At 38.8% G+C, this 27,097-nt stretch overlaps 1 protein-coding gene across 7 annotated transcripts in view; it reads left to right on the top strand.

Annotated features, from left to right (window-relative positions):
- foxo (forkhead box, sub-group O) overlaps positions 1 to 26,014 on the top strand; it is a 43,827-nt gene extending 17,813 nt beyond the window's left edge. For 6 of the 7 annotated variants that reach the window (XM_089463233.1, XM_089463227.1, XM_089463229.1 and 3 more), the window contains exons 5-11: positions 12,740 to 13,032; positions 14,591 to 14,818; positions 15,046 to 15,286; positions 15,361 to 15,580; positions 15,683 to 15,798; positions 16,057 to 16,610; positions 24,184 to 26,014. In XM_089463233.1, coding sequence (XP_089319359.1) covers positions 12,740 to 13,032; positions 14,591 to 14,818; positions 15,046 to 15,286; positions 15,361 to 15,580; positions 15,683 to 15,798; positions 16,057 to 16,437 — 1,479 coding nt within the window. In that variant the 3' untranslated portion in view covers positions 16,438 to 16,610; positions 24,184 to 26,014. The remainder of the gene's footprint in view (positions 1 to 12,739; positions 13,033 to 14,590; positions 14,819 to 15,045; positions 15,287 to 15,360; positions 15,581 to 15,682; positions 15,799 to 16,056; positions 16,611 to 24,183) is intronic. The other variant, XM_089463234.1, reaches the window with a different exon arrangement.
- Positions 26,015 to 27,097: the final 1,083 nt, after the last annotated feature.

Consider the following 27,097-nt stretch of genomic DNA (forward strand, 5'->3'; position numbering starts at 1 on the left):
CGACAACAGCAGCATTGGCAATGGCGGCAACGGCGGCGATGGCGGCGATGGCGACGCGGAAGCAGCCGTGCCTCCGTTTTTATTGTGCTTTTTTTTCTCTTACTTTTTTTTCGTGTTAGTTTTCGTTACAGTAATTTATTAACATTTTTATAGTTCCCACTAAATTAACTATCTTAACTAATTAAGCTTAAAATATAAATGCGCATAGTAAATTGATTAGCCTATCTAATCTATGTATGATATGTGCCGTTTGGAATCTAAAGCAGCGCAGCCTAAGCTTTTGGCCATTGCCGTTATTGACAGTTACAAAATGGTGGATTTTGGAATCGCGTGCAGATAATAAACTGAAAATCATTCTTGGCATCATGATTTTTGGTCGAATTTCTGATGAAATCTCTGATTGAGGTATAAGATGGGATCTAATCTGTAGACTCAACACATGTATACATAAGATATGAGATAGGACGTAACTGTGGTGGTTCTTAATATGAATGTTGTACAAGTTTAATATATATAATATATGAAGACATAGTATTATTAATTTTAGATAGCAGTTATAGCTATACAATGAAGTTTTCACTATTTAATTTAATGAAAATCCTACTTCAAACAAATTCTGTTGTTTTCATATTTTAATATTCTATTTTATTCTATTCTATGTGAGTACTTGTAAAAATCTGTGCGAATCTAAATTCCATATCTATTTAGGATCATAAGACGCAATAGATTTTGTATAGTCGTTTTTCATTTTCTAATTGCGTCGCACTTGATTTTGTATTGTCTGAGGTTAGTGGCATTTGTTGCACTATTTTGACTCGACACGAGTAGAAACGAAATAGTGGAATTTTTAACGGAACGCACGAATTTGTTGCACCAATTAACGCCAACGTCTGCTTTAGGCCGTAAAATCAAATTTATTGTTATACGCGTTCAGAAAACGACAAATGGGGTATATTGGTTTGCTGTCAGTCTTTTGTGCCAACTAGAGGTAATCTGATCTATCTATTATTATATCTATATCTATCAATTCTTAGTTCTTCTTAGTTAGATCAATTATAAAAAAAATATCTCTAATCAGAAATCAACGATTTTTGAATCAATTTAGTTATTTCCTTATCCTGAACGAGCATCCTGCAGTCGGTCAATGCCCAAGTGCAGCTCGTATCCGGACTCGTTTTTGCTTGGCACTCGCCATAAAATGTAAAATAAAGCTACTTTTGAGTGTTGCACGATTTATGCGCCAAATATCGTTTCGCATTCTCAAGTGTCTGGCAGTCCCAGCCAGCATGACATACATAAGTATGTATATATAAATATATATATGTCTATATATAGCTGAAGTGCGCAATTTGCGTTTTTTTTTTTTTTATACCCTGAACCCATTGAAAATGGGAAATCAGGGTATAATGGTTTTGTTGAAATGTATGTAACAGGCAGAAGGAGGCGTGGCAGACCCCACAAAGTATATATATTCTTGATCAGGGTGACGAGCTGAGTTGATTTGGCCCTGTCCGTCTGTCTGTCTGTCCGTCTGTCCGTCTGTCCGTCTGTCCGTATGTTTGAACGCGTCGATTTCCGAAGATATAAGAGCTAGAGACTTCAAATTTTTTGTAAAATGTTCGTAATTACAGCGCGGATATCGAGTTTATCATTAAAATTCGATAACTCATCCCGATCTTTTTTTATCGATGAAAACCCTTATCGAAAACCAGTTATAAAATTATATCTTCTACATCTTTATTGCTAGAGTCTCCAAATTTTGAATGTATGCTTATATGCAATTTATACAATTTCGGTTTTTGTTAAAATTTACCCCCCACCTCTAAATTCACCCCCTCACCCTCACTTTTGTAAAACGCGTATTTCAAATACTAGAGACTTGTGCTTTGGCAATTACATGCATATTCATGTTATAATCATAATCTGAAAGTTTCATGAAGATCGTACGTCCACAAAAAAAGTTATTAAACAATTAAGTTCTCATAGTAAGCGCACACTGCAGCCCATGCGTGTTTATGCGTGGGTGCTTGTATGTGTATGTGTTTGTGTATGTGTGTGTGTTTCTTGTGTAAGCTGAAAGACGCGAAAAATTATTGAAATAGCTAGCACTCCAAGGGTTCAGGGGATCTCGTAGTCGAGCAGTCTCGACTAGAGCTTTCTTACTTGTTTTTTGGTGAATTATAGGGCATCAATGCAGAAAGGGGGAAAAGGCGTTGAGTGGGTGTTGAAAGCGTAATTTGAAAACGTGTTCAGGCACACATCCTTCACGTGAATGGGGTTGAAAATGAGGTGTTTGTGCTGTTTGTGTTGCAGGTGTATGTTACAGGTGGATGGAGACGTTACTGAGCTAGATGAGGTCTAGATGAGGTCAATTGCCGAATTGATGAGGCGCCAAGCAGTGCTACCTATCCGTATCTGTCTATGTATGAGTATTATGGTATAAGAGTATAAGATGTTATGAGCAGTAGTAGTATTGAAGAGTATAAGTGTAGTACTGTATAAGAACTCAATGTAAAGGAATAGCATATAAGAGTTGAAGAGAATTGTTGATTATGTGTGTGAGATTTGATATAGTATGATATATGAGTAAAAGGTAGGAGAAAGGGCAAGTAGAAGTATTTGTGAAGTATTAACAGAAGAGTAGAATATTATTATATTAGTATAATAGGATAACTACTTCAGATTATGAGTATTAGAGCATTATTCTATGGGATTTCCTTAACTGTTATACAATTTCCTGAAATAGATATTTTGATATCAGTTCAGTGATTTGAGATATAGATAGAGATTGAACACTCGTTTGAATACTTCTCTTTCGCAGCATGTTTTCTCTTCTTTATTAAATCCAGAGAGTAGTCTATATATATTATAGAGTATATAAAAAAGTTTGGCATTTAATGAACTTTGCAAAATTATAAATAATGCATTAGTGGAAGGCAAACGTACTTCCAAACTCGTTCCGAAACATAACAAAAGAAGATAAAGAATTAAGACAAAAAACAAAATTAATGACAAAATAAATTAAAATTTTATTGAGAAATTATCCGATAGAGCGAGGGGCTTGAAATTGCTACCAGTAATAAATATTAATGCAATAATAATACAAAAAAAAAAGCGATAATAAAAATTGGTGAACAAAATTTGTGAAATAAGGAGAGAGGAGGAGGGAGAGGAAGAGGACGAGAGTCAAAGTGGAAGAGGTGGAGCAAGAGATATAATAATAAAAACTTTGGTGTAAGATACAGTTTTATGTGCCTTTGGCTGATGATGATGATGAATGTGTGGGTCATATGTGACGCACTGGATTGCCGAGCAGTGCTGCCCATTTAGCCTTTTTACTCAAAGCTGAAAGCAAGCTAAACTTGTAAATTTGATATGAATTCAATTGGGTTTCATTTCTCTGTGCTCGATTGGGAAAAAGTGTATTGGAGCCAGATACAGATTATAGAATCAGGAATACATACTAATATATATGCAATTGAGGTAATCTTCAGTTAGAGTTACCTACAAGTTCTATAGGCTTAAAGCACAGTTAACGCTAGTAAAATTGGCAATAATTTTTAGCTTTTTTCTGGCTAAAGCTGCGCTGTGGCCTCACTAAGTAGCCTGGTACTGCTCCCAGCTCTGTCGGAGGCTAATAAAATTATACATTTTATGAACTTGACGCTAAACGTGTGGAGAACTACCAGCGTAGCTGCAATTCGGTAGCTCCGCTGTATCACACGGACAGACATTCATCAGTTTAAATAGCCGAAGCTGTTCATAAATTTCGCTTGAGTGGAAGACGCAATATGTAGCTGACCCGCCAGAGGCTTTAAGCCGAACTCTTGAAACTATATATGCTACAAAATGTTGCCACATAATCAATCAAGAGTTAAGCGTTGGCCAGCGGGCGCAGCTTAAGCAGCAGAGTGAAGGATTTGTGCAGTGCATGGCGAGTTACTACTGTACTTAATGAATGTCATCAACTGCCATAAGCAGACAGACAAACGGACAGACAAACTCGTACAGACAATCTGCTTGCCGCAAATTGTGGCAAGCAGCTCAATTCAATGCGCTAACATTTCGATTGCATACATTGCTTCTTCTTCTTCTTATTTTTGTTTGTTTGGGGCAATGTCCTCGGCGTCGCACAAATTGTACATAATTTGGCTTGATTTTGTTGTTGCTGTTGTTGTAGCCACTTGAATGGGCAAAGTTTTTTCTTCATATACCCTGAATGCATGGCAGATGCTTTAATAGGGTGGATTGGCTAGAGTAGAGGGAAGTACTATGTACTAGGTAGAGGCTGAATCAGGCGCGTATATACATTTATCTATATCTAATGAGGGAACTAGAGCAGACCTCTATAGAGTATATATGTACATGGAAAGTACATACCCCTTCTCTGCATATTATCATATTAAAAAAATTAGGTTACAGGGTATCTCTTGGCTGGGCATAGTCATGAGCATTCGCTACTTGTTGTGCTTGGCCCTTGGCTGATTGTATTGCAGGACATTTTGGCCATTCAGCTTGCCATCGAGACAAAACGCGCGACACTTATGAACTGTTTATGGAGTGCACTACCAAAGGCAGACAGACTAACATACTAAACCAACACACACACAAACACCCACTCATGCACACACACCAACACACACGCATTACTTGTTACCAATTTAAGAATGAGTCTTCATTTTGGTGGTTTTTCTGCTCTGTTCTGCTTGGCTTAAAGCCTCGTGCAGGTGCAATTGATTCCAGCTGCAATTGGGCATTTCAGCGTACAGCTTCCGTTATAGTTTGCTTCCGGCTTTATTTCTGTTTCCGTTAGGCGCTGCCTTTAGGGCGCCACTGCCACAGCCTTAGCGATTAATCGCAAACTTTCCTTTTGGCTTTGTCGCCAACTCAAATTCATAAAACTTTGCAGAGTTACCAAAAAGAAAACTGGAGAAGGAGTGCCTGAAGTGAAGAGAAGTGTGCCTGACTAGGAGATACCTAGCTTTTGATATCGACTGACATGGGTTATATGAAAGTTGTAGATAATTTGAAGTAAACTTGGTATGTTTGTATCCCATGTCTTCATAAACGGATTTAAGTCTCTTGCGCTTACAATTCTTAATTTATAGCTATAATGCTTATACTGACTCAGTCTTATATTTTACTCTCAAGTCAGAGAAGTCTTATACTATATATACTTTCACATTAATACTCTTCTATTATAGTCTTCAACTCTTAAGCTGAGTTCCTTTTAGACACTTACTCAATTCATGCACTTGTGTAGCATCTCTTATACTCATAAGCTCTTATACTCTTCATCTTCTACAGCACAGTTGCATCAGCTATGCCTTTGCTCGCTTTTCTCATACATGTAAATGGAAGCAATATACCCCGCTTACCCATTACCCCCACAAGGCATAAACCGAAGTAAATATGTATATATAGTTATATACACACACATACATATACATATACATATACATATACATATACATATACATATACATATACATGTACATATACATATACATATACATATACATATACATATACATACAAATATGTATGTGCTGCGAAAAACTTTTGCTTTTGATGTCATGGCCGTATCATCACATCATCATTGGCTCGATAATGCTGCTAGTTTTATGTACGCATATCTTAACAATATTTGTCCAAGTTTTTAATGTTTGGGGGCGAACCAGATGGACGGACAGATGAAGGGAGAGAGAGAGGCCAATTTGATAGTCGCAGTTGAGCACGAACTTTTGCCATTGCTCAAGTTTCGCAGGCCTCAAATCATATTTTGATACAATAAAATTGCCCAAATATTGATTTACAATATCTTGGGTCTTAAAGAGACTTTATTAGATATGCAAAGCTTTAACTCGATTTGTGTCTATGCGTGTGTGTGTGTGTGTGTGCGTGTGCGTGTATCCAATTGGAATAGGTCATTTTTTGCGGGTGATTATCTAATCAGCTTTCATTACATATCAGTGGGAAAGCATAGACATAATAAGGTCGACATAATGAACCATTAGTCATGATGAGGCCTATAGTCTGATAATGACAAATGGCCAAGCGATTAATGGCAGGTGTCAAAAGCAAAGTTAATGGGAATTGGAAATTGGAAATGCAAATGCTGGTGCTGATGCTGATGGTCTGCCTGATCGTACGATGTTTGTACTTAGCCAGGCGATAAACACAAAAGTCAAATTACAGAGAGCCTATCGTGTGAAGTCATGGATTGCAAAAAACAGAAGTTCTGAAATGTTTTACGTCGAGATACCCTAGGATTAAGTATCATAGTAGTAGTAAAATAGTAGTAGAAGTATAGAAATGGTTGTAATACAATATTGGATCATCTTATGAGGAATTCGAACATATCAGGATTAGAGATAACTGAAAGTGAATATTCACCATATGTACTTACAATCGGCAGCTCTATATATCATATTAAGATTCATTACCTTCAAGGGTTTTCGAGTTATACATAAGAAAGCAGAAACACCGATATCTTGCGATATTTAAAAAAAGAGTTGAGTCCTCTTTATGAAGTATTAGGTTTTTACTGCGTTAGGTGTGCAATAATATCTACTTCAAATTTCAAGTCCTTAGCTCTTGCATTTTCCGAGTTCAATGAGTTGAGCTAAGAGTAAATGCAAAAATCTGCATATTTTGTGAGCGAGATCTGCGCTCTTTTGCCCGTATGCGTATCAATCTATCCCATTTTCAGTCACTTTCAGTGGGTAGCAGGCATAAGAAATGTTTAAACAATTAATTAGACTGAAGTAAACATAAACAGGCGCGCGAGCGCTGCTCCAGACGGAGGCCTTCGATTCGCTGTTGTTTTTGTTCTCTTTCTTTTTCGGCTATCTAATGGATACAGAAAGAATTTGTTTAGTCTTCGGGGCAAAGTGTTTACAGCTTTTGGCTAAAACAATTGAATCGAATTGGATTGCCAAACGTGGACTGAAGTAGAGCCCATTAAATTTTTAAATGCATTGAACTTGGCTCGATTGGGGCAACTGGTGTATAGCGTGCAGCAGTTAGGGGAGTGGCTGAGTTCGTGGGGGAGGTGTGGGTGGTTAGTTACCTGGAGAGCCAAGCATGCAGTGTCGTTTCAAAATTTATATCTCAATTTCACATCTAAATGCGAATAATCTTTTTTTTTCTCTCCTTTTTCCCCCGTTTTACTTTTTTTTTGTGTTGAGTTCAGCGCGTTGGGTTCATTTGATTTGTCTGTGAGAATTGTTGCAGCTGTTTAGCATTCGAGCGCGATTTCTTTATTATTTTTTATTTTATACGGATACACATAGATATACATACATACATACATCCCATATAGATATACATCTCTCTCCTTTTTTAGTTGTTGCTAGTCGAAACTGGCATTTGCTTTCGGGTGTTCCCCGTTGACAACAATTTGCCACTGCTTATAATTTGTATATGCCATATCATTCATTAGCATTTGATACATGGATATAGAGATCTATATATAGATCTGAGTCTATACTAAACGAAACCTGATAATAATTACTGTGCTTTAACTTACTCCTTCAAAATTGTTTAATTCATCGTTCCAGTCTATGAGTATATCTTTGACTTAGCTCTGTGGCTCGAGTGCGTTGCATGTTGGACGCACTTAGTGCCACATGCTGTCATTTGTGGCGCCCCGCGATATCTGAAATATGAAATATGCATATTTGATGTTTGGGATGAAGGCGCATTACGTATATTCGCGTCATGTGGGGTACCAGAGCAATGGAATGAGGGGAATCTACCCCAGCATGGGCAGCCTTTTGCTAGGCAAGCCAAAAATTCAAGTCAGAGGGTTCTAGCGGGGTATGCACGACTAGCGAATACCCGGAGACTTAGGTTTTTCACTTTGATCTGGTTGTGGACATATGCTGAGGTTGATGAGTTCGCGTTGGAATTGCCTAGACTTCCTTCAGTTAGTTACCAACTGCATCGACCCCATTCTCAACGAGTTCAAGGGGCACAAAAATGGGTATGAATGCGTATTTGGGTGAAATGAAGCGCGCTTGGGTAGATTTAATATATTGTAGTGCGCGCCTGCGACCCCAAACAGAGGCCGACTTCAACGTTGGACCAATTACTCTTATAAATTATAGAGAAATGAATCAGAGCGCTGCTCGGCCTGACTAATAAATAAGGCAGAAAAAAAAAAATTATATATATGTATATAGAAAAAAAGCTGTGCTCTAATAAATGTAATTGGCATCGGCAGCTTTCACTATTTCTGCATAAGTGGGTCAAATCGTGAGGGCCGGGCAGATGCCAGGCAACCGATTTGCCGGGGAATGATGTTCCATTGTAATTCACGCTCGGTGCACATTAATTGTGTGCGTACACAAAAGGACATGCGACTCTCTGCGTGTGTGTGTGTGTGTGTGTGTGTTGGTGTGTGTGCGAATATCCTTGGCGACAAATGGACTTGTGCTCATATACGTATTAAATTTCCATTTCAGAATTTCGCCTATTTGTGTTTGTTGCAAGCAAATTCAATGAAGCCATCGAGCTGGCGTTTCATATATTGTAGTTTATGCTTTTCCTTTGATTCATATGCTGATTGAACGGTGAATGGCTGAGCGGGGTATATTGGTTGCACAATGTGTGTAGAAGACAGAAGTGGGCGTGGCCGATCAGATGAAGCTATAGTCGAGCTCTTCTTCTGTTTGTCTGTCTGTCTGTGAAGATGATTTCAGTCTGAGTATAGGAGATAGCAGACGATTGCAAGGGTATCAAAGTATTATAAGTGTTTGTTTGAATGTGAGTATAAGACTTTATATGAATGTGAATGCATGAGTATTCAAATGAGAGAATATTAGATTACATGAGTATTATGATTATATTCGAGTATAAGAATGTATGAACATAACAGTGCACGAATTAAAGTTGTCTGTTCCGGTATAAGAAGTATTTATAAGTGCTTGAGGAGTATGGATGTGTCTGAGTATAAGACTAATAGGGCATAGGACTATTAGCATACATTAGAGAAATGTATAAGAGCATTGGTGTATATGTCAATTCGAGTATAAGAGTACATGGGTATTTAAGTGAGGCGCATAATTGTACTGAATGTATTAGACGTGAAGGTAACATACTTATACGACTAGACTATAAGAGTTTGTGAATATAAGAGTATACAATCAATTCTTGATCACATAGTCACAGTCGAGTTGATTTCTGTATAAGAGTACTTAAGCTCTTATACAGAAATCAACTCGTATAAGAGTGTTTTACTACTGTATTCATGCCTGTATGCCAGTATGAAATTAGAGAGTGTATATTCATGTTATCTGCCTTAAGGATCCCATTTCCTGCTTATCGTGAATATGTAAAGTGTTGGTATCTCCAAGTCCATCAGGCCCGATTAAAGTTCTCTTACTTGTTTTGCTTCTTTTCTGATTTGCTGGTTTTCAGGCCAGGCTCTTTCTTTTCATATTTGTGTGTCGATTGGGCGGGGGGGCGGCGTTCGCCTCGAGTGTGACCCACATACGCACTGTAAGGCCTCCCCCACTGCTGCGCCATCTCACTTTCGCCCCTGCCAGGATGTACGTAATGCAGCTCCCTTGGTAACTTGCCTTTCCTACCAGGCCAATCTCTAAGAGCTCGATTCGCTCAGCGTGTGGTCGCAGTTTGCTTCTCTTTTTTTTTTTCTTTTTCGTTGGAAGTCTCAAAGTCTTTTCTATATATATGAGCCGAAATATATTCCAAAAATTTTATAGCGCCAATTAGTTAGATGAATTGAATTTTTTTCTATCGTTCTTTTCGGCTCGCAGTCATTCGGCCAGATTCGAGTTTATGAATATTCAATGAAGTGTGTGCCATAAATTATAAATGCCATTTGTTAGCATTGCTCGTGTAGGTTTTTATGGCAGTAAAGTCAAGTTGACAGCGGAATCGTGCCGGCGACGCGTCGTGACACGAAGTGCCCATGAGTTGCCCAAACTTTAATCGAATTAAACTTGCGAATTTAAGAATTTCACATTTTAGACTTTGATTTGAATTTCGATGAGCAGATTAAATGTTCATTTGATTCACATATTAATAGAGAGATCTAGAACTAGATAAAGATTGATTGCAAAATAGCCAAGTTAAACCTTTCCCAAGGTCAACATACTCCGATACCACTGCCTGAAAAAGTATCGAATAGAATAGACGATATTCTAGCTAGAACTCTAAAGTAATACTACCAATACTTCATCTACTACAGCTAACATTTTCCCAAATTCAATATACCCCTTTAATATTCCCTCGACCCAATCGAGTGTAATGAATGTGGGAGTTAAGTCGAGTTAAGTCTGTAGCCTTTAGCTTTCAGATATGTCTGAAACTTAATTTGAACTAATTTATGCATGTTTATGCGCAAATAGATTGTTGCCTGTCCAGATAATTTGATCTGGGCGTATTAGCATAATAAAAACGTTAAGCTCTTTAAATTATATGGCAAAGATGAGGCCAGAGGACGGTGCTGGGGCGGGCAGGGCAGGGCAGGGCACTTAAGGCATTTAAATAAAAATGATAACTTTATGCAAGGAACAAACTCCAAGAAAGAGTAAAGTGACAAATGAGTGTCTCTCTCTCTCTAACTCTCTCTCTCTCTCTCTCTCTCTCTCTCTCACTGTCTCTCTTTCTCTCTCTCTCTCTGTGCATGAGAGTGTGAGACTAAAACCGAAATGTCATTACGATGTAGCCAGGAGACGCCAACAGGACGCCAAGTAAAAGTTTTTGACTCGCACCAAAAAAAAAAAAAAAAAGTATTAGAAGGTCTGAACGCGCAGCCGGTGTTGCTGCTGCTGTCTGCCCCTAACTGGCAGTCGGTCGTCTGCCGTCTGTTGTCAGCCGTCTGTGCACAGGTTTAGTTTGGCCACCCACACATGTATGTATCTGTGCGCGCGTGTGTGTGTGTGTGTGTTGGGGGCAAAACGGTGATAAATGGCGCCAATGTGCCGACTGAAGTCGCGACGCATCGCAATTTGAATCGAAGTTGAGTTTTGTTTGGAATCTGAATCTGTGGCCTGGCTCTGGCTCTGGCTCTGGTTTTGGTAGTGGATCTGACTCTGTGCGTTTACAGTTAGTTTAGTTTTGTAATGCTACATTTAGTTTTGGATACCGCGTATCACTCGAGCGTGTTCACTTGATATATTTTTATTTTATTGCAATACTTATTTACTTAGTGAAAGGAGCATATTGGATTGAGTGTGTGTGCTAAGTAGAGCCTATTGAAATTCGCTATAGAACTCTGAGTCTAGTCCTATCAAGTGCTTAACTTATTAAAAAATTAAAGTCTTGCTGTAATGGATATTACTGAAGTTCAAGTAAGTATTTAGAGGAAAGGACTGTAAAATATACATTTAGATTTAACAATAAAAACATTTTTTAGTTGATATGTCAATTTCAAAATTCGATACGTGAATTACTATAGATCTCTATGGCCACCACTGCTTATATAGGGGAATAGGGTTTACTTTCAATTCCCGCAATGTTTGAGAGATCTATACTATATAATTATATATATTATCTATACCATTATTATATTATTATTATTAATTATAAATTATTATTAGAGATTAGACTATATAATTATAAATTATTATTATATAGTATAGGTTTCGCAAGCATTGCGGGAATCGAAATATGAGAAATTGGAATAGGAAATTAGTTGAAAATTCAAATATTAGCTTCTATAAGACTTTACAGATTAGAAACTCAGGCCTACTGTGGTCTATATAGCGAATTACTATAAATCGTATGATTGATGAACGTATTGCGAACAAGGATTGTGTAAGCGCTGCTTCCGGACTTAGGGGAGGCATCCGAAATCTCAATGGGTTCTGTTTACAAAGAGATCTCACTCGTTGCAGGTGTGGGATTGCATGTGTTGCCTAAGAGAATAAACATAGCAAAAGGTATTTTATAGTCAGGTACTCCCGATTAGCGCTCACACTTCCTGCCCACTCTCTCCCACTCTAGCATTGTAATCGATGACAAATCCTCACTAAAATGTATTTGATTATTTTATTTTATTTGGTTTGTAATTGTTCTTGGTTTTTTCTTCATTTTTTGTTGCACCTCAACCGAGTGGAAGAGAGAGAGTGACAGAGAGAGGGAGAGTGGGTAAAAGAGAGGGAAGGGAACAGAGAGATTGGCAGGTCGATGCTAGTCTCGCCGCTTAGTTCGTTCTGTGTGGTTCGTCGAGTTTGCTGTCATTACGTTGCGCATGACGATATTTATGACTATTGTTATAAAATATGAATTGACAGCTTAAGCGACAGGCAACAGCAACGGCAACAGCGACGGCAACGGCGACGGCAACGGCGCTGACAACGCGGCAGAACGACGACAGCCAAGTGAAGACGTCTTCCAATTAGAGCGAGTTCTCTCTCACTCACTCTCTCTTTCTGTATGTGCGTGTGTGTGTGTGTGCTCTAAAAAACCATAAAAATGTCGTCAGACAATTGAATGGCAAACCGGGAAAAGGAAACGTAGCACAAGACCTTAACCCCTCACATACCCTCACGTCCCCCCATCTCCTCATCATCCTTCCCTTTGGCAGGAAGCTAACGCAATTGCTTACAAATTGTCGTTACATCAGCGGCGTGGCGCGTCTCGAATTGAATTGCTTAGATTTGCGATTTCTGCGAATCGAAGACAGCGAAGACAACGAAGCAAAACGAAGCAGAACTTGGCGCAGCTTAACTAATTTTCGGTTTTTCCACGTCTTTTTCCTTTGCAGAACTCCATCAGGCACAATTTGTCGCTGCACAATCGCTTCATGCGCGTGCAGAACGAGGGCACCGGCAAATCATCCTGGTGGATGCTCAATCCGGAGGCCAAGCCGGGCAAGTCGGTGCGACGCCGCGCCGCCTCCATGGAGACATCGCGCTACGAGAAGCGTCGCGGCCGGGCCAAAAAGCGCGTCGAGGCGCTGCGACAGGCCGGCGTTGTGGGCCTCAACGATGCCACGCCCTCGCCGAGCAGCAGCGTCAGCGAGGGGCTCGATCACTTTCCAGAGAGTCCACTGCACAGGTAACTATTGAGGCCGACCTGAAACCAGATCCATTGAACAGTAGCCTAGATTTTGAATTAAGAATGCAGTTTAAGTAGTTTTGCATATTTTTTATTATTTGATATTATCTGGAATTACAGCAATATAGCTAATTTATAGCTAATTTAATTATATAAATCTAAATTGATTAGATATGCATATATCATATATTTCTTATAGTTCAGCACTATTCATTTCATGAGCAAAACTATACATAAGTATATACACTATATACATAGTGTATACAATATATACTTTAATGATATATAGAATATAATTTTATATTTATTAAATATATCTGCAACTGCGAAAAGAAAAATAGCATCGGTCTTATAGGTAGAGTTAGCTTAATTCAGTTCCTCTAATGAGTCGAAATGTATAGGGTGGGTCCGCTTTTCTTTGGAAGAAGCAAACAGATCAAATTGAATAAGATAATTTCGTATTTTCTTTGTACTTAAAGTTTATATATTGTATGGGAGATAGATAGAGCAATAGATATACAATATATATATAATAAAATCTGAGCAGTTCAAACTGTTCCAGTCAATATTGTTAGAGGAGCAGAAGCTAATTGTGATCCATGCTCAAAAGCCAGGTTGAGCATATGTATGCGAATATAAATATAAAATACTTGAAATGTTGTCGATAAACAGCTTAAATATGGAGACATTTATTTTTAGCGGACAAAAATTCGAACTGATTTTAATGTGTCTGTCCTTTTTATGTATTACATGGAATTACATGGTATTCTTATCTCTAATAGTTGGGATGTATTTGTGGCAAACTATTTCGAGTTGGCATAGGAATAGGATAGTCTGTTTCTGTTCTTATCCTGGGTTAGGAAACATTGTGGCTTATACATTGTTGGGTGTATTTGAACTGCTGAAATATAGGTCTACAAATAGAACCATGTATGTATAAAAATTGATGAAAGTAGAGTCTAAAACTATTTCTAACAGTTCTTAAAGTTATCAAGAACAGTTAATTGTTCAATAGAATTTGTCAATTTCAATAAAAATCATTGGAAATATAGAGAATAAAAAAAGAAGAGAATTTTAAATTTTTACTTTTTATTAGTGGCTCTTATTACTTTTAAAGTTACTTCAGGCTTTTCCATTTCAGCATTATATTCAAACTCAAATAATATTAACTTAAATAATATTCTTAAGGAATTGCATGTTGTTAAAGTAGCTTAGCTTGTTTCAATATTCAACTTACCTGTTTCTGCTTTAATATAGATTTTATTTAAGTAGATTTGAATGCTCGCTTCTAGTCTTAGTTACATGAAAGGCTTTCCATTTGCCTAATTAAATATTTGATTAAGCTAATTTATTATTGATTTTTGATGAAAGAGGCATAGCAGATAAGTGTATTTCAGCATTATGATGTTCATATATAAGTATTATTATTATATTATTATTATTTTCCTTTACATTCGTTTTTATTGAAATGTTTTTAATTTGATTTTTTTATTTTTCTTTTGTTGTCCTTCGTCGTGCTTTCTTTCCTTACATTTATGAATATCGTTTTGCGGTTCAGCGGCAGCTATCAACTGTCGCCAGATTTTCGTCAGCGCGCCTCATCAAATGCCAGTTCCTGTGGACGCTTGAGTCCCATTCGCGCATTGGACCTGGAGCCAGATTGGGGCTTTCCGGTTGACTATCCAAATACGACATTGACGCAAGCGCAGGTCCAGGTGTTTGATCAATTGGCTGGCTCCATGGCGGATGAGCTGAAACTACATACCGATATGTTGCAGCAGCAAGGGTCAGTTTTCATTTTTATAATTTTCATTGCTGTTTATTGTTTCATGTGTGTGCGTGTGAGTGTGTGTGTTTGTGTGTGAGACTCTCTTATGTTGCCTCTCTCTCTTGTGAATGCCTTGCATGCGCTCTATATACTCTATATAACATCTTGAGGTTCCATCGAACTGGTCTATAAAGTCAAAGTTTGTTTGTTTCTTTTGCAACCCAACGATCGTACGGCTGGAGCAGGTTCAGCGCCGCATCGGGATTGCCCACTCAACCGCCACCGCCATACCAGCCGCCTCAGCATCCACAGCACACACAGGGCTATGCGCTCAACGGACCCGTCTCTGCGCCCAACTACGGCTCGCTGCAGGCGCAGCAGCAGCAGCAGCAACAACAACAACAACAACAGCAGCAGCAGCAGGCACAGTGCCTGTTGCATCGTTCGCTCAACTGCGGCTGCCTGCACAGTGCACCCGTGCGAGATGTGAGTGGCAGAGTGGAGAGCACCAACATTCGATCAGCAGCATTTGATTATCCCTCGTTCCGTTCTCGTTGCAGGGCCTCTCACCCAACTCAGTTACCACCACAATGTCGCCTGCGTATCCCAACAGCGAGCCCTCCTCGGACTCTCTCAACACATATAGCAATGTGCTGCTCGAAGCTGCTGCCGATAATGCTGCACTACTCGTACAGCAGCAACAACAACAGCAGCAACAGCAGCAACAACAGCAGCAACAGCAGCAGCAGCAGCAGCAGCAGCTTTCTTCTGGGCTAGAGGGTAAGTGTTTTGGATCCTATTGAAGTTGGCTCCGTGCAGCAATAGCAAAAGTTTTCCTCTCGTCTATTCCTCTATTTGTTCTATGTGCTTCTGCTTGAACAGATAATAACTGCGCCTCTACTTTGATAGGGCAATGCCTGGAGGCGCTGAACAGTGAACCCATAGAAGAATTTAATCTGGAGAACTTTCAGGGCGGTCTCGAGTGCAACGTCGAAGAGGTAAGAACTATCAAGTATATATAGAACAGAAGAGCAAGTTCCAGCAGTCCCGGAGAGTCTATAGCAACTTATCGGTATTGTTATCGATATCGATATGGCTGGAGTTTTCAATAGCACAGACTTCAGCAGATTTTGATTTAGCTTGAAAATTGTATAAACAAAAAAATAGAGTTAAGGTCTATTGTCAGAATAGTCGGGTATACACGACTAGAACACACTCAGTTATTTGAACTAACCTCACGCTCATCTCTCTTACAGTTGCTGCATCAGGAGTTGTGCTATGATGGAATGCTGGATATAAATATACCGTTGGCTGCGGTCAATACGAACGCTACGAATGTGATCTTAACCAATAATAGTACAAATAGCAGCAGCAGCAACAGCAACAACAGCGTTGCTGGCAACAGCAGTGCAAACCTTCAGCTAAGTCAGTTGCAGGCACAGCTGCAGCTGCAACAGCAGCAGCAACAGCAGCAGCAACAGCAGCAACAACAGCAACAGCAGCAGCAACAGTTGCTGCTAAGCAACAACAATAACAACAACAACAACAGTCTGGATACAGCGAGCGCAAACCTGAACGCACGTGTACAGTATACACAGCCTAGCGTGGTCACCTCGCCACCGTCGTGGGTGCATTAGATGCAGATTTTCAGATCGGAATCGTTTGCCTAAGCTAAGGACAATATATTGTATACACTTTAATCTAATAGAACGATGGCAAAGAGCAGGAGCAGGAGCAGGCGGCGGAGAAGCAGAAAGAGGAGGAGGAGGAGGAGAAATAGCTGCAGCGAGCTGCCTTTACAGTTTACAAAGTAAGTAGAGCATCTCGTAACGCCCGCACTCCTCGATTCAGTTGCCCATTTGCATCAAGTTTTGAAAGCAATTCAATGTGACAGTTATGCATAAATTATGCTAATAATGTAAAACATTATGAATATGCAAAAAAAAGAGAGAAAGAGAAAGTCGACAAAAGAAGCTGAAAAGCCACCCCAAAAACGTGAAGAAAACTCACGCTTCCACATAAATTTTTTTTCACTCTGATTTCCTACATTTTTTCACTTTATAAGCAGGGCCTTACGTATATACATATATATATATGTATATATTTATATACAAATCGCCTTAGTTTAGTCCATTTGATTGCTGCCTTCTCTCCATGAATCTTTCATGGCCATTTCATTGCCATTTCTGAATTCCTGCCTCAGCACTGACTGCTGACTGCTGACTGTTGAGTTCTGCTCAGAAGCTACTTGAGGGCAATTACACGCGTTCAATTATCATAATACAATGTCAAGTGCGCCGCACTCACTCCCCTTTGCAGGACGTGGTAAGGGTGCGAGTACCAGATACCCTAAGTATCCTGCATATAGAAAGAGAAACGGGATGATATATGAAAACTGAAGTACTTTGTGTATTCAGTTTAAAATTATTTATTGAAAGCTTTAATTGCAATATATTATAGTATATTAGTCTTATACTATTATAATGTACAGCTCTTATACTCGTGTGGGTATATACATATATGAATTTATTGATTTATTTATTATTTCTTACTCTTCTATTTAAATATTTCTATATTCTAATAGTCTTATGGTCTTAGTATATACCATGTACTATCCTATTTAAATACTCTAATACTCTTACAATATTGTATATAGTCATATACTATACTACTTATAATGTGATCATACTATACTCTGGTGCTTTGTCAATTGTGCACTCTTATACGTATACTCGTAAAGTCTTATAATATCATATGAATATTATCATATGTTCTTAGACTATAATAAATGTAAACTCTTAAACATAATATACAGTCTTATACTACTATAGTCTTATGATCGTAATATTCATATATTCTTATACTCCAATAATCTAAAATGCGTATACATTTGCTCTATAGCACTCTTATACTCCTAGAGTGCTATACTTTAATACTTGTAGGTATAGACTTAAGTAATCTTATATTCAACACTCTTATACTGTAGTCTTATACATTTAATAGTCTTTAAGTCATTTGCTCTGTTTCCTTTTGCTGATTGTCCCGCATCAATATACCCGTCTCGTAATTTGCACTACACTTAGGGTATAAAATGAAAACAGGATGAATACACGTTTAAAGTATTTAGGTCTTTTTTTTTTGGTTTTTTGTTTTTGCCTTACTTTTTTTAGTCTTATTCAATTTGGCACTTTAAAGGCGGCGCGTGCTCGAAAATTATAGGAAATTAAGTCAATTTACGGGAGCCATAAAATATGTAGAAGCGAGGCAGCTAGCAGCAGCGCTGACTGTGGCCGTTGGCGTTCAAGTGTCCTTATGCCAGGACTGCGCTGCACCCCGCCTCACGCTCACCTGTCGCCCCCGACCCACGTGTAATGGCCGCGCTAATTTGGTTGGCCAAGCGGCCCGAGGCTTGGCTCGGAAAGTCCTTTAGCGACCGCGGCGCAAATTCGTCAAGGCAACCTGAGCCTGTGTCTGTGTATGTGTGTGTGTGTGTGTATGTGTGTGTGTGTGGTAGAGCAAATGCTGAAAAATTAATTACGTCCTTAGGGTGACTTATGCACGTCGCAAGTTGTCCCTAATACTTCTCTCTGCCTCTGCTTCTGCCGCTGCCTCTGCTGCTGCTGTTGTTTACCTGTTTCTACCTGTTTGCTTCGCTCAAATCAAGTGTGTTAAGTGCAGCTAATATTGAAAAATTACTTTGCATCGTCTTTTTCTTTTTTCCTGTCAGTTAGAGTTTCCCGGTTTGAGCTTTTCTGCTTCAAGCCTTTCTGCACTTTCAGCTCGATAAAACTGAAGCGTGGGCGGCATTTGAGCGATTTAGCTGATTCAGTGAGCATTTATCTTGAGCAGATACTGTGTAAGCATATTACAGGGTATTAAACGGAGGAGTATGCTCGCTTAGTTGATAGCTGACATTCTTTATTGAATATTTTCTTACAATGCTCTAGGTAGCTAAAGGTGTATTTAGACAGTCGAGCATGCTCAGCTTAGTTATGTGTTCATTAATTAGAGATGGTAGAGATGGAAGACAAAGTCTATAAGTATTGCTGAATAGAAATCTCTCGCTGATAACAGTATTAATTTGTAGGGTATTTAAACAGTCGAGCATGCCCTGTTGGAGTTATTTTCAATATATTTTAGCGTGATGCTTAAGTTTATAGACATTTCTCATTCAACACGTTTCCTTGTATATTTATATGGAGTATTTGCATAGTCGAGCATACCCGTTTATGGCTGAATATAATCTCTTTAATTATACAACGTCGAACTGCTAACAGATTGACTTTTAATTTGGTTCAAAGTAATTCCAGTGCTGCGTATGTCTACAAAGTATTTGTATAGTCGAGCATACCCGCTCGTGCTCAAGCAGTTTTACTTACTTGACGTCTTGACGTAGTGAAGACCTTTAAATATTCTTATATATGGTTTCACTTGTAGCGTATTTGCTTGGTCGAGCATGCCCGCCTATGCTGTATGTCCATAGTCGAGCATGCCCGTTTCTGCTCCTTCAGCCTTAATCATGTGCTTGGCTGGCGAATGAAGTAGAAGATGCCTAAGCTTGGCCTCAAGTAATCCTTAATCTAATGTTATAGTCTCACTGGCAGCGCATTTGCATAGTCGAGCATACCCGTTGCGGTTCAGCTACCCACTACCAGCTACTCACTTTCAGTATTTCTATCTACTTCTTGTCAGTTGAGCTGTCAGTGTGCATTTTTGCTTTGTGCCCAAGTTGCTGGGGGTTGGGGCAGGGGCACCGATTGGGGCGACAAAAAACCCAAAGAAATGCCATGAAAAACTTTTCAAAACGCAGCACCCCCCAGGCCCATGCCCGAGCACCGTCCGCTGGATGCAGTACGCACAAATTGAATTCCACATTAAGTTTTGTAAGCCAACAATTAGAAAACAGCAAAGCGACCAGAAAAAAAGCGATTCTACAAGACTTGCAAGTTGCCAAGGGCGAGGAAGGGTGGGGGGAGGGGCTGGTAGAGAGGGAGTGAGAGTGAGGCAAGGTGTAGTGGCAGTGGCAGTGGCAGGACAAAGTTGCAACTTTGTCAAGTTGTGGCGCCAATCGTGTGATGTGCTAATAAAATAAAATCAAATCGTCCTTTGCCAGGGGGAAATCGAGGCGAGAAGCGGGAAAATTGTTCGAAATTTATGCCAAGTGCAGAAAACTTTTGTGTTTGGCTGCCTCTGCCTTTGTCTCTGCCTCTGCCTCTGCTGCTGCTGCTTCATTTGAGTGAATAATTTGAATTGCAAGCGCAGGCATTGGGCGTTGGATTTACATTTTTTCCATTTAAACATCTTTCACTTTTATAATTTTGACAGCATCCGAAGCAGAAGAAGCCGAGCGAAACTGTCTCAATATAGAAATTTAGAATTTCCACTTCTTCTTTTCTTTTTTTTTTTTTGTTCTCCAGGATTTTCATTTTTATTATGCAAATGCCGCATGGCTGCTGCCTCTCTGCATATTTAATGACCGCCAAAGTAGGCATCGGCCTCTGCAGGTAGTGCACGGTGGGCGTGGTCTAATAAGCCGCCCGCGCGACACATGTCAATGTGAGCGGCTGAGAGAGCTGCGCCATGGCAAAATGTCGGAAGTCGCGAATTTGTAGCTGCTCAACGAGCGCCTTTTCCCTTGTCCTTTCCCTTCCCCCCGCCTCTTGTCGTCCTCCTCATCATCATTGTTCACAGATTGACTCTGACTTGACACATAATAAAGTCACACAAATTATGGCTGCAGCTGCTGCCACAGCAGAGCAGAGAGCGGGAGAGAGAGAGAGAGATCTCTCTCTCTTTTCCACACTCTAAACACGCTTTGCCCTCCGGTTGCCCCCGGTGAAGGCGCGCGTGAAATACAAAAGAATTTAAGGGCAATTTATTAGTTGAAAAGCGGCAGCAGCAGCTAAAATAGGTGAGCATCGGGCATGACCGACTGCTTAATACTCGGCCACGTGATGAAATGCAGCTCATTTTATGTAAACTTGAAGCCAATAGGAAAATTATATAAGTCATAGATCAAACTGTAAAGCATATTCTTGCGCTAAGCTCCTGGAAGGACTCGATTATTTCGAATGGACCTAAATTATCGTTATCTAATATGTATTTATTAGAATCTTAGTATATTGCTTTAATAGGGTCTTAAAGCATGGCCATAGAATTCTCTGTAAATAATAACCAGGAATTGTCATAGATTTCATACATCGGATTCCATTCATATATCATACTAAACTTGAATTCTTCAAGTTCAATCGGGCATAGCATAGCCAGGCAAAACCAATATACTCCTTTGCACCTTCGCCAATTTGTAACAAAACGAAAACCAAAATGCGCGATTTCTGTTGCTTTTTTTTTGTTTCTCTTTTTTTCTTTTCTATGTGCTTCAGATGCGGGAGTTTGATATTGTAGGCTTTGTGTGGGCTATGCCTAGGCAACGTTGACCCAAAAGTTGTTCCTTTTAATTTTTCTTGTTATTCCCCAAACCAATAGAGGCTGTGGAAACAGGATATACCGTATTTGTTGAGGTGTATGTAACAGGCAGAAGGAGGCGAAGAGCTATTCAATATCAGGATAACTGTTCATCTGCATAAGATTAAGAATGCTATGAGACTTTAAGACTCGATATGGAATAATGCTAGAAGAGTGCCACAAAATTAGAAGAGTGTAAGAGTTAGTGTAAAACTATGAGGTAAAGGGTATAAGACCACAGGAGTATGCAAGTATGAGAGTAGAAGATTATAACAGTATAAGATTATCAAATCATAGGGATAGGGAAGTATAGTGGTATACGACTATTATAATGTAAGGGTAAAGGACTATGAAAGTAAACGAAATATATAAGTATACGAGTACACGAGTACTATTATAGTATAACAGCAAAAGAGTATAACAGTATAAGAGTATACATAAATAAAACTATAAGGCGGTTTTTGAGAAGAAAACTTAAACAGAGTACGATTATATGAGTATAACAGTATAACAGTATACGAGCATACGATTATTGGAGTCTGCGAGTAGGCGATTATAGCAGTGTAACAGTGTACGAGCAGGAGCTTACTATTATAAGAGTATATATAGCCTACTATTATAAGAGTATAGAGTATAAGTGCTGAGTCAATGAAAGCCTATATAGCTACGAGTTAATATCAACTGATAGCTTGATCTGGATACCTCAACTCATTGCCCAGGGTATCTGCTAGCCGTGCACCCCCAACTGAGTAGCTGAAACTTGTATTTCGTGTGGCCTGCTCGAGGCATTTTCCGTAGGTGTTGCAACTTGCCCGCAAACTCGCTAAATAATTCACGAAGTCAACTTTTGGGCGGCCAGCGACAAGTTTTCTGCTCGAATCTATTTGGTTCTCTTTTTTTTTCTTTTTCTTTTGGTAGCTATTGTAATTTTTGTTGGGCACAATTGATTAAAATTTAATGCGCGCGCATCATTAATAAATGTCTGGGGACAATTTTTTCGCCTGACTTGCGGAATAAATTGAATTAGCCTCTCGAGTCTCTGGAGACGCTGAACTAGACCACGAAGACTCGAGCGAGTCAGGCGACTCGAGCTGGCTCAATGAAAATGCTGAAAACTGATTAGGTTTAAGCCAAGGTGACAGACGGACTAATTGACAGCCAAAAATGTTGCTCAGATTGTGTGTGTGTGGGTGAGTGTGTGTGTGTGTGTGAGTCAACCACAAGTACACACTTAACTTGGCGCTCGCACTCCAAGTGCCAGCAGTTGCCAGAAGGAGGAGGTGTTGAAACACAATGCTGTCAAGTTACACACACACACACACACACACTTGCACACGAGTGAGATAGGAGAAGGGCTTGTGTACAAGCTGCTTTTCAGAGCCTTAAGCATTTCGCACACGGCAAACACTTGCAGCACTTGTTGCATGAACAAAGGATAATGATGTGTCAGACAAGCGAGAGAGCGCAGACACACACACATACACACACACATGTGTACACCTTTGCCAGCTGGCTTGTAATAAGTAATAAAGCAAACAAGCCACGCGCGCTTGTAATAAAGTTGCAAGGCCTGCAGCGCTTAGTCAAGGTGCGCTGGCAAACAGTTAAGCAGCCGAGTGTGTGTGTGTGTGTGCCAAATGCAAATATGCCAAGAGGCGTGGCAACTAATCACAGGCCGCCGCGGCGGCCAAGTGTTGGCAATAAACTTATTTGACGACGCCCATAAGTAGGCAATGCTTTTTTTCATACTCTTTGCCTCGGGCGCGCACATAAAATTCAATTGCTGCTTATGAAGCGCCGATGGAATATACACATATAAAATGCGTATAACTTAAAGCTGTAACTAATAAAATGACTGATAAGCATAAAGCTTTGATTTTTATGCTCTAGCTGCTGCTGCTCCCGCTGCTGCTGCTGTTGCCGCTGCCGTTGCCCTTAAAATTTATTGTTATCGCCGCGCTGAGCAGCTAAATTCTCGTTTTCAAATGTTTAGCACTTTCCATTTTCCTTCTTCTCTTCTCTTTTTTTTCGTCTTCGTCGCTTTTACAACACCATTTCATGGCCTGCTAGGCCTCTTTTGCTAGTTTTTGCAAATTTGCATAAAAATTGGCAAAAGAAATGGGCAAAAAATGCTAGCCATCGAGGCTTATGGCCACGACTCTGCCCCCTCTCAGCTGCCTCTTACGCTCGACATTTGCTTATCGCTTATGAATATTTTGACGCCAGCCAAGTCGAATGTCAAATGGCTAAATGAATAAATTAGCGCCCACATTTTGCGAAAGCCGGACAATTTCTGCTGAAACATGCTGTGATTGTGACTTGATGAAGTGTTGATTGCTCTTTGGCGGACTGTCTCCCGAAGGAGTAGAGCGAAGCAGAGTGTTGGTTGGTTGGTGGCTGAATCACTTAAGGCTTATTCTATAGATGCTGCTCTATACTGAATGAGTTATATGAGCGTAAGGCGAAATTTCAAGTTCGTATCTTTTGTAGTTTCCGAGATCGTTCAGATAGTTAGACGGATTGATGCACCTTATAAGAATCAAAGGGACAGAGAAACTGTCTAGCTGAGCCTCTCTCTCTCTTCGCAGGCTTCTAGGAGAAAACAAGAGATAGACTGCTGCATTAATAGCTTGATTGAGGTTCTATTCTACTTATACTTAGTTCTTAGTGAAATGCGCTTGTAAGAAGGTTCCAAATGAAGAGGACATAAAACATGTAAAATTTGAAGATCCTGAGTTTTGGTTGGTTCCAGACAGATCTGTCTAGATCAATGCAGTTTATCTTACCGATCAAGAGCATGTATATCTGTTACATATACTTGCAATAGGTAATATACCCCATTTCAATCATTTTCAATAAGTCTTACGCTCATTTACTATCCTAACTAATTCGAACTCTTTAAATTTCTTTCATTTCAGGATTTATCTGGTCGCTTCTAATTTAAAATATATACAAACACACGCACACAAATACACATACACATACATAACATACATACGTATAGCATATATATATAGACTTATATATATATATAGGAACGTACCATAGCAACTAATATCCAATGTTTAGCGCTTATAATTAGTAGAATTTTCTGTGCATTAAAAAAAAAAAAAAACGAAAAGAAGAAGAAACACACAAAAATAACAAATTTATTGAGAAAAGAAAAAAAAAAAAAAATCATTTGAGAAAATTACTTTGGAATTTCTTTGAAAGAAATTTCAATTGCATTCATAAAAAGAAAAAGAATTAATTAAATATATATATATATATATAAATGAATATGTAAAAGGAAAAACCATTGCAAATATTGATAGTTCGTAAGACTTTTGTATATATTAATTTTAATAACCTTAGCGTAAAGTGAAACACAAATAACAAACAAAAAAGCGTAAAACGTACATAAATAGCAAATAGAAAAGCATAAGAAAACGAGAAAATATGAAACAAAATTTAACAAAAATAATATTCGACTAAAGATGAAGAAAAGCAAAAGGAAAACTTAACAAAAAATAATTAGCACAAATTGCAGGGGCGGAACAGATAATAGCATCAACTGGACGAGCATAGGAAAGGAATTCTATTAATTTTTATCAAATGCAGAAATATCTTTAATGACAATTTTAAATGGTTGCATATTTATAATGATTATTTTATTATCGCAAACCCATTGTAAATGGGAAATCAGGGTATACTAGATTAGTTAGGATGGTTAGAATAGGCAGAAGTGGGCATGACAGAGCCGAATCGATTTAGCCCTATCTGTCCGATTGTTTGCTTCCCTTTAAATTGTTGATGATTTACTAGACCAATATTCAACAGACTTGTTAATTTAATGGCTTAAAATATTTGATGAGTTCCTTGAGAACTCTTTCCATTGATGAAAATTCTAGGTTCTTTGACAAAACAGTTTATCCCAATGCAAAGCAATGGAAATTAGTTTTTTCTGTTTCTTTTTTTTTTTGCTTGTGAGTGTTGGTGCTATTATATTTTTCGCAGCTGTACTATTCTAATTTATACTAATTTAATTGACAACAACACTCACACACACACATACACACACATATGTACGTATAACTGTAATTGTATAAACTTTTGTAGAATGCTTCGAACGAAGGGCGATTAATTGTGTTCCAGAATAACTGCAAATGGAATATGAATATGCATATGAATATGAATATGCATATGAATATGAATATGAATATATACGTAATATTCTCTCTGGTACTACTCTGTATATAAATAGAAATTTCGATTTCAAGGACATTTTCATTTTCGGTGTAGCCCAGAACTAAAACTGTGCGCTCTAAACGTTCGTTTCTAAGAGTTTCTAGTGCTATAAAATGTTAATCAAAACAAAAGGATGAGAAAGCGAAGAAGAAGAAGAAGAGAAACACAAAACAAATTGAATGTAATTCATGAAAATATATGTTTAAGTAAATGTAAATGTAAATGTTGCTAGGCAAAAGAAAACTAAACAAAACGAAGAAAATAAAAACTAAAAAAAAAAATAAAATAGATAAATAATATATATGTATGTATATTTACATATTTATGTATGCATATATATACATATATATTATATACCTAACTATAGCTATAGCTATTGCGCATATTTGTGTACTATTATGGGCTAAATGTTAATTATTAATTAGATTGTACAATTCAAATTGTAGTTTATAATATTTAAAACAATTACAACAAATATACGTATAGATAACGAAGATAATAAAAAATAAATAAAACAACAAATTTGGTAACTTGTTCATTTTTATTAATTCTACACATATATTCAAAGACTTATTGTAGAGCAGATACTCCTTGGGATTATAAACTTTATAAACATTTAAGATGTGCTTGAGATGGAGCTAAAGGGCGTGGATAATCCGCAAATCCTGTATTACGTCTAATAAGAGATATGTTTATCTTTTAAGTTGCGAGAGACTTTGGAATATATACTTGGCTAGACAATTCCCGTTTTAAATTATATAGATTGTATATCGACGCAAGAATTGAAAGGTCAGAGTTGAGAGAATGTCTCAATGTAAGACATTGCTGCCATTGTACAGCAGAGAGCGCCATCTGTTGGCTGGTAGACTGCTTCAGTTAACAGAAAGCTTTAAAGCTGTTCGAATTGTGACCATCGCACATAGATGGCGCTTTGACCTCTCTCTGTCAGCTCATTCACTGAGAGTAATTATTAGACGGCCAACTGTCGTTTGTTCTTCTTGCTGCTGTTGCTGTTCAAAACTTCTTAGCAACTTTTTACTTAACTTTAAGATAATTGCTTTTACTTGATTCTTTCGCTAGCTGCTTCATTAGGAATTTGCATTTGCGCTGAGTGGCGGGCGAAGCGTAAATTCACTTAAATATTGTGCAACATTATTTGAATCGACATCGAATGTTTCTGCTATCTGGCTAAGACAGCAGTTAGCTGCGCTGCTGCCGCGCTGCTGCTGCTGCTGCTGCTGCTCGATACGTTAAGCTCTCATTTACACAGACTGCGGCCGAGTCTGGCATAAGCCATAAAATGGCTTTGTTTGCGGGCATTATATAATGTTTTATATCTGATGAGCCAAATCAACAGGTGTTGCGGTTCAATAACCCAGACCCACACGCAGACCCAGGCCGGGCTGCCAAGAAGCTGCCAAGATGCTAAGGGGCGTGATATGGACTTCTCTCTGTCTGTCTATGTGTGTGTGTGTGTGTGAAATAATTCAATGGATGCGTGGCAGGCACAGCGGGAGCCACGCAAAGAGAGTGAGTGAGTGAGAGAGAGAGAGAGTGAGGCAGATACAGAGTCCTGTTGCGTAATCAACGTCCTTTGCAGGCAAC

The sequence above is a fragment of the Drosophila arizonae genome, chromosome 2 (genome assembly GCF_054131065.1).
Source record: "Drosophila arizonae isolate 15081-1271.41 chromosome 2, UAZ_ARI_1.0, whole genome shotgun sequence".
Lineage (NCBI taxonomy): Eukaryota > Metazoa > Arthropoda > Insecta > Diptera > Drosophilidae > Drosophila > Drosophila arizonae.